We start from the raw sequence: 8931 nt of genomic DNA on the forward strand, positions 1-8931 counted from the left end.
GCGAGGGCATTAGGATCTCGATCCCGAGGTCAGAGTGGAGGTGCCTTTGACTTTGAAAATTCTGACAAAGCCAAAGGCCTTGGAAATCTTTTTCAGATTTTCAAGGTCAAGGTCAAGGTCAAAGGTGCAGGCGGGATCAGGAACCTCCCCCGAAGGTCGCCATATAAATTTGCGGTGTCGAGCGACAAAAAGTAGTGAAAAATGGCATAGAATAGGTTAATTTAGCAATTGGTATGGTATGGTATGGTATGGACATGATATTTGGTCCCCTCAGGGTTTCAAATTCATTTACCAATCCTCTCCTTTTTCCACTCTCACCATCGCCTTTTCAGCGGGACCTACTGTTTATGGTGGGTTCCGAACCACCTTTTGCCAACAACACGTGAAAAACACCCCGGGTGGGTCACTTTCCGGTTTTTGACCAGACGGTCACCCATCCTAGTGCCGGTCACGTTCCACGTTGTTTAACTTCGGTGATCTAACGAGAACCGGTGCTTTCAACGGGACTACGGTTGTTGGCTTTAATTTAGCAATTAAGGATTTAGGTTTTAGGCTGCGTGCGGATAGGAATAGTGTTAAACGGTTAGATTTAAGAGTGCGGTTTCAATGTTTCATATAGTTTGGATTGACATCTGTAAGGAAAAAATAAAATCCAGGTCAGGTTAATTTTTATTAAAATTGATTATAAAAAAAGGGACCACAATTACGATTATGAAATTTCGCGCGCGCCAAAGAACTGTGTTTACGGAACCTCTAAATGGACACAAAATAAATGACCCCCGCCGATTATGAATACGAATTTTCGAAAAAAAAAATTGTCTGTAAATGTTACGCGTTACACTTGTGTTATATGATTACGAAATATTGCAAAAAATCGATTGTCACGATAAAATTTTGGTAACAAAGGCGATCTAGATTGGGCGCCGAAAAAAGAAGGTTCGAGAAAAAGTATCAAAAGCTCTCATGATTTATTTAAACATATTTCAACGAATTGCAGCAATGTAGTACGTCATTTGTAATGAAAGATTATTTGATGTTATAGGATCGGATTTTTCCAAGATCCCTGTTTCTGATCACAGACACTGTGTTAAACTGAAGCACTTCAATTTAACATGCACTATTTCATATGTTAACGACAGTATTTATGGACTGGCTCGCAGGACTGTGGTTTGGAGAGTTTTTTAATAACTGGTCGTGTGTACGGATACTCTTTGATTTTATTATATAAGAACCTGACGAGCTCTCTTACAGCAGTAACTTTTCAATACGGCGATTAGACTCTCACTGGTCTCTTGAGACCGGCACGCGAAACGGCAGCGATTCGACAAATATTCGTTACAGTTCAATTTCGCCAATCAGGAGTTGAGACGACACTTAGACAAAGACGCAGGGTCAGGTTACAAAAACTATCAACAGTCACGAATGACGGAATCTCTGGAACGCGTAGAAACAATACCGGCTCAAGCAACCGGCGAGCTATTAACGGCTATTAGAATGATATCTCGCTCGCGTATATATGGTTTTAAACATACCGCCCGCCTTGCGTCCAGAGGAGGCAAAACGATATATCTTGGTCTTCGCAAATTAAGTATTATAAGAGAGTAATTTCGTGTACGTTGGAACCTTGATATATAAATGACAATTCACAGCAGTAAACGAAGATAAACAGTAGTCCGTCAAAGGCAACAAAAAAAACTAACCATATTGCTTCTTAAAATAAGTACATAGAGTAAAGATGTAACGCAGCTTATAATCTACCTTATACATTAACGCAAAGGATACAAAAGTATAATTGGTAATTACTTGGACGAATCTAAATTTTCATTTTGTGACTTGACCGGCAGCGGGCAAATCTGGGTTATAGGTCGTTTCAATTCACCGTCCACGGTACGCACGGTGACAACGCGGACCTTTTCGTCCGGGCCAGGATGTAACTGAGTAATGCGCGCGAGTTGCCACTTAGAAGGGGGAAGTAAAGAATTTTTTAAAAGAACAAGTTCATTTACGCTCAAGTTTGCGCGATCCTGCTGCCACTTTCGACGTTGATGCAACGTATGTAGATAGTCGGAGGACCACGAACGCCAGATTTGTTCGGTAATTTTTCTGACTTGTTGCCATCGGTCAAGTCTATTCGGATTTATCTCCAAAGCGGATTCCTCTGGAACCGCGATAAGTGGCCGCCCGATAATAAAATGACCGGGTGTCAGCGCCGATAGATCGGTAGGTTCGTCGGTAAGAGCGGAAATCGGACGAGAGTTCAAACATGCCTCGACCTGGCATAAGACGGTAGAAAACTCAGTTTGAGATAAAGTATGCGCTCCCACTGCTCGCTTTAAGTGATACTTGGCGCTTTTTACTCCAGCCTCCCAGAGTCCACCAAAATGAGGAGCGGAAGGGGGGATGAATTTCCAGGTGATTCCGTCATTAGCCAGCAAGTTTTTGAGCGAAGGATCAGACAGGAGAACTTGAAAGGTTTGCTTCAATTCACGATCGGCACCACGGAAGTTCGTGCCGTTGTCAGAGTACAAGTTAGTAGGAAGCCCTCGGCGACTGACGAATCGTCTAAAGGCAGCTAAAAAGGCAGCGGTGGAGGAATCTTCGACAAGTTCGAGATGCACCGCTTTGGTAGCAAGGCATACGAACACTGCGAAGTAATATTTTCTCGTCTTTTGACCTCTACCGACAATTGGAAGTATGTGAATTGGACCGGCATAGTCCAGCCCAGTATGGGAAAATGGAGCCGAGGGAGTGACTCTAAAGTTTGGAAGGTCTCCCATCAGCTGAGTAGCAGCTTGCGCCCTTTGCCGAATACAGGGAATGCATCGATGTATGTGGGCGCGTATCAAGGATCTAGCCGAAATTATCCAATATTGTTGCCGAAGAACTCGAAGAGTTAACTGCACGCCTCCATGGAGAGTGCGCTTGTGTACATGATCGATTAGAAGTTCCGAAATTCGGTGTTTCGGCAATATAATTGGATGTTTTTCTTCATAGCTTAGAGCGGCATGCTCGAGCCGCCCGCCAAGCCGAATTAATGAATCTTTCCCGAGGATGGGATGTAAAGAAATAAGCGAGCTGGATTTCGGAACCGGTGCATGATCCTTTAAAAATTTGCTTTCAGCATGAAAGTTTTTCTTTTGAACGTAAGACATCCAATACAGAGAAGCATTTCGTATCTCGGCAGCAGATAAAGACAGTGAATGGTACAGCGAGCAAGTAGACGACATACGTAGTTTTTTACAAGAATTCTGGGCGAATCGAAGTATATATGCAGTGACTCGACAGAGTCGCGTCCAGCTTGAGTATTGATATAGAAGATCCCATTCAGGGTGTGTCGACAGTAGTTGAACCTGTATTTTACGAGATTCAGATGAGGCGATTTCTCGTGAGTCTAGCTCTTCGCTATCCGAACGAGTGTGATCAGGCCAGAAAACGGATGGACGAGATAACCAATCCGGTCCAGACCACCACAGCTTATGAATAGCGAATTCAGAGACGGAGATACCTCGCGAGGCGCAATCAGCTGGGTTTTCTTGAGAACGTACATGTTGCCACTTTACCTGCGGAAGCTGAGTTTGGATCTCGGATACGCGATTTGCGACGTATGTATTCCAAGTAGAAGGATGTTGTCTAAGCCAGGCTAAGACGACGGTGGAATCTGTCCATCCGTAAATGCGAGATGATGGAAGTTTTAAGGATGACGAAGTCCACTCAAGCAGTCGGGTTACTAGTACGGCAGCGTTTAATTCCAAGCGAGGAATGCTGATAGTTTTGAGAGGAGCTACTTTACTTTTAGCAGTCAGCAGAGTAACTTGTATATCCGAAAGGGAATGAAGAACTCTCAAATAAACTACCGCGGCGTAGGCACAATGTGACGCATCGGCAAAGCCGTGTAATTCGATCGCGATACTGTTGCTGTGCAGTCCGGTCCAGCGAGGAATTTTGACCGAGCTCAATTGAGGCAAAATGTTGCAATACGCAGTCCATTTTTTACGAAATTCAAGGGGGGTATCTTCATCCCAATCTTTCTTTAAGAGCCAGAGCTCTTGAAGCATTATTTTTGCAACAATAATCACGGGAGATGCCCATCCTAATGGATCGAATATTTTTGAAACGATCGAAAGAATACTTCGTTTTGTACACTTTTCCGGCAGACAACTGTCTACCTGAAAGCGGAAAACGTCTTCGGAAGGGGTCCATACGATACCAAGGACCTTTAAGGATTCATCTTCACTGAGAAAATGATCGGACGCGGACTCACGCTCCTCAGAAGGAATGTTTTCAAGTAATTCGACCGCATTAGTAGCCCATTTTCGAAGTTGAAAACCTCCACGATGCAGGAGTTCTACTAGCTGCCGACGAATCTCGAGGAGGGTATGAGTATTGTCCGCGCCGAAAATAGCGTCATCTACATAAATGGAATCTTGTAGAATAGGCACGGCAGCGGGAAAATTGTTTCCCTCGTCAAGAGCCAATTGATCAAGTACCTTAATGGCGAGGTATGGTGCAGATGCGAGACCGTAGGTTACGGTAAGCAATCGAAATGAAGAAACCGGCAGCTGGCTGTTCGGTCGCCATAAAATTCTTTGATAGTCGGAATCAAGGGGATTGATTAGAATTTGTCTGAACATCTTGGCGATGTCAGCAGTGTATACGTAGCGAAATAGTCGCCAGCGCAGTATGATAGCAGCTAAATCGCGCTGTAGCTATGGACCGACCATAAGGTAGTCGTTTAGAGATTTTCCGGACTTGGTTTTAGCGGAAGCATTAAATACGACTCTGAGTTTGGTCGTACTGCTAGAAGGTCGCACGACAGGATGATGAGGAATATATATCGCAGAAGAGTTTGAGGCATGCTCTTCCGCTATGCGTTCCATGTGACCCATGGAGAGATATTCTGATAAGAAGTTATGATACTCCGATTCGAGTATCGGTTGTTTGAGCAGTCGTTGCTCCAGTGTCGAGTAAAAGCGAGATGCGATTGAGTATGATCCGTCGAGATCGAATGGAGGTTGACTCTTGAACGGGAGTCGCACTATGTATCGCCCTTGAGAGGAGCGGGTGTGGGTGTCACGAAAAAAGCGATCGCACCGTTCGTCTTCTTCGGAGAGAGGGAGCTTGGAGGGAACTTCTTCAATTTCCCAGAAACGACGTAGCGAATTGTCTAAATCTTCAGAAGATAGACAATTAACAATGGAAGTAGATTCCTGACGAGAATCTTCGAGTTTGGCAGCTGACACAGAGTTTATGAGATTTACAGCAGAGGAGGATTCCTGACGAGAATCTTGATTTTTGATGGGACCGGAAAGGATCCATCCCAGCGAGGTAAGCTGGGCAGTAGGAGTACCGAGAGGACCTTGGCGGAGGTCGTTCAGCAAAAGAGAGCCGTATAAATCGGCACCGATTAAGACATGAATTGGATGGCAACTGGAAGGGTTTGGATCAGCTAGCTGGAGATTGCGTAAATGTGGCCAAGACTGGAAATCCATACGGGATTTAGAGCCGGCGTAAGCAGTGATACGCTGATAGACAAAGGCTGACAGTGGGAACGATACTTTAGAATTGTGGCATGATTCTAATGTCACGGATACGCGAGATTTTGCCAACCCGTTATACTGATCACCGAAACATTGAATTTGGAGTCTCGTCCGATATCTTTTCGTTCGCATTAACTGGCATACCGATTCGGTTATAAAGCTACAGGAAGCTCCTTGATCAAGTAACGCGCGAAGCCTGAAGGCACGTCCTTCAGCGGTACGGAGTACGACCCAAGCAGTAGCGAGCAACGTATTTGGAACGGAGAGGTCCGCGGGAAGGACTGTCTGCACTAATACTTGCGACGCAGTACAGGAATCATTAGAAGAGCTTTCTTTATCGACGTGGTCGTTAACTGAAGTCTCGTTAATAGCGTTAGTCGCTTTGCTTGGGGAACCGGCAGCGCGATGTAAGAGCGAATGGTGAGTTCGCTTGCACAGAAAACATCTACCTGGATTTTTACAGTCGGAAGTGACGTGACCTGACCGCAAGCAATTAAAGCAAATTCTATTTTGTTTAACAAATGAGATTCGTTGATCAATTGATTTGGATTTGAATCGGTCACATTTAAATAGAGGATGATTACCGGAACACTCGATACATTTGATAATCGAAACATTATTCACGCTCGAGCGGTTTCGCGGAACGTCAGACACAACTTTGTTTTTGCTAGAAACACCGTCGCTCGTGGCGATCGTATCGGTAAGACCGCGGATGCGAAGAGTCATGAACTCGTTAATTTCTTTGTACGTGGGATAGTTTTTTGAACAACCGCGTTCTAAGAGCCACTCATCGCGAGTGCGTTTCGCAAATTTTTGTGCGATCAAATAAACTAACAAATCGTCCCAAGAATCAACATCGCGTTTAAGATTTCTCAGCGCGGTTAAAGAAGACACAACGGTATCTCGCAAATGTTTGAGTTCCGACGCAGATTCGGTTTTCATAGACGGCAAGCTAACGAATTTGTGTATGTGTGCTTGTATGAGCGCGGATTCATCATTGTATTCGTCTACAAGTATTTGCCAGGCAGCTTCGTAGTTTTCGTCGGACATGCTGATATTGTTAATTAAAAGGGCCGCGTCACCGGTTACATGGATTTTAAGATAATGTAATTTTTGAGTGTTCGAAAGAGACTTGTTCTTGTCGACGCTCGATTCGAATAGACCACGGAAAGTTCCCCATTGACTAAAATCACCAGAAAACTTAGGCAGGGAGAGACGCGGTAATTGTACAGATACAGAATTAGCAGCGACGGAAGAATCCGTATTAGGACTTATCTTTGAAGTTCCACCGGCGATGTCCAGCTGGGCGATGACCTCGTTGAGAGTATCAGAAGCGTCGAGGTAAGCGGTCTCGGCATCGAGAAAAACGTTGGCCTTGAAATAGGGTATAGTCTTCTGGTCCTCCGCTTTTGTGACCAGAAGCAGCCTCGAGTGAGTTTGGCGACACTCGATCCACAGTTTCTCCAGTTGATCCAGTCGACTTTTCACTTTGACCAGCGTGATTTGGGGTTTTGCCATCTTTTTATAGTTCACGATTACACGCTTAATTGCGGCAATCGCAGTATCTTGCTGAATTAGCAAGCTTTCACTGGTGTCGGTCATTTTTGTAACGAACGAGTTGTAGAGATGAGTCCAAAGCAGAAAAAACGAGCGAGGGTCAAGCCGTGCGCCTTTATCAGGGAAAGGCGATGGTTTCACTGAGTCTTTAGAATAACCGTTCAACACTTGCACAGTTCGATTGAATTCGACACAGTCACAGCGATTATCCGGCTCGAAGGACCAAAATTTATGTTAACGACAGTATTTATGGACTGGCTCGCAGGACTGTGGTTTGGAGAGTTTTTTAATAACTGGTCGTGTGTACGGATACTCTTTGATTTTATTATATAAGAACCTGACGAGCTCTCTTACAGCAGTAACTTTTCAATACGGCGATTAGACTCTCACTGGTCTCTTGAGACCGGCACGCGAAACGGCAGCGATTCGACAAATATTCGTTACAGTTCAATTTCGCCAATCAGGAGTTGAGACGACACTTAGACAAAGACGCAGGATCAGGTTACAAAAACTATCAACAGTCACGAATGACGGAATCTCTGGAACGCGTAGAAACAATACCGGCTCAAGCAACCGGCGAGCTATTAACGGCTATTAGAATGATATCTCGCTCGCGTATATATGGTTTTAAACACATATATTGGATGATTGCAAAAGCTCATACTCAATTTACCTCGTGAACTTGTCTGAAACTAAACGTGCAATTTCTACGGAAAAGGAAATCACAGGTTGTAAAATGTTCGGAGACAATTATAGAAAACAGAGTTACAGACTATATAATTGATTAATAAAACTGTTATTTATCCCAAATAGGGTACGAACTTTTGCAAACACATTACTAATACATTACGTTTAGTAATACATTATTGGCTAACGATTGAAGGCTGTTAAAGGATCTGGTAAAGAATCATTGGTCATGGACTTTAGAAAATGACGAAAAGATATTATATCTTAAATATAAACATATTATTAATATATTCAACGAAAAATATCCTGCATCGCTTATGGGAAGCAGTAGTTAGATTTTTAAAAAAATACTGTCCACACTTGGACATCAGTCAATTATACATATAGGGGAAAATTATAACAAGATTTTCTTGTGATCAAACAATGGACTATATGTACTTACTTAGACTACATTATCCTAACAACTAGTCAATTCACTCATAAGAGCACGTCAAGATAAAATTGACTAACATCTTACATTCTAATACATCTACTACGCCTCGAAGTTATTGAACCCACGCTCGCCACACTCTGCACTGGATTTCGAGGAATTTTTCGAACCACTCCAGTTTTGGTTCTGACGAAAGAAACAACTCTTCTCACCTGTGCAGGAATTATTAGATCCCTCTGTACAATCGTTCTCGGCTCATCCACAGCTTCCCCTCGAAAACGTTCATTCATTATCCGCATTGCACGTTGCTTATGATGCCTAGCGGTTTGTCTTAGGATCATGTCCGCCCTACATACATTTAACCATTTCCGTGACACTTGAGCAGCGCAAAGCATAGACTTAGGATCCAACTTGCGTAGAATCAGCTGGGATATCTCCGGCGGGAGTTCAGAAATGAAATCCAACTTGGCAGGTTCCAGTAGTCCTAGCGCACGGAGGAAAGACCTGAAGAACTCCATGTTGCCGCTGCAGCGTCAGGATCTCTAATGATCTACTGTTCCAAATTTTGGGTTTATATACCCTTGGTTACGGTTGATCGCCTGTTCCGGTTCGGTGACCCGACCAATCAGGATCGAGCTCGGATGAATTTATGTTTGTCATTGTTATGTTAACTTGCTGTTGAGTGCACGCATCTGGATATAAATCGTTGAATTTGTTTGC

General features: G+C 43.8%; 2 protein-coding genes across 2 annotated transcripts; both read right to left on the bottom strand.

Annotated features, from left to right (window-relative positions):
- Positions 1–1799: 1799 nt before the first annotated feature.
- Positions 1800–4631, bottom strand: LOC143219762 (uncharacterized). The gene has a single exon (XM_076445640.1). It carries the CDS (start codon positions 4629–4631, stop codon positions 1800–1802), a length of 2832 nt encoding a protein of 943 aa, XP_076301755.1.
- Positions 4632–4706: 75 nt separating this feature from the next.
- Positions 4707–7139, bottom strand: LOC143219764 (uncharacterized). Its single transcript, XM_076445641.1, has 2 exons — positions 6122–7139; positions 4707–6016 (listed from the first exon to the last, which is right to left on the bottom strand). The coding sequence occupies exons 1-2, from the start codon at positions 7137–7139 to the stop codon at positions 4707–4709; spliced, it is 2328 nt and encodes a 775-aa protein (XP_076301756.1).
- Positions 7140–8931: the final 1792 nt, after the last annotated feature.

Source organism: Lasioglossum baleicum, unplaced genomic scaffold (assembly GCF_051020765.1).
Source record: "Lasioglossum baleicum unplaced genomic scaffold, iyLasBale1 scaffold0069, whole genome shotgun sequence".
Lineage (NCBI taxonomy): Eukaryota > Metazoa > Arthropoda > Insecta > Hymenoptera > Halictidae > Lasioglossum > Lasioglossum baleicum.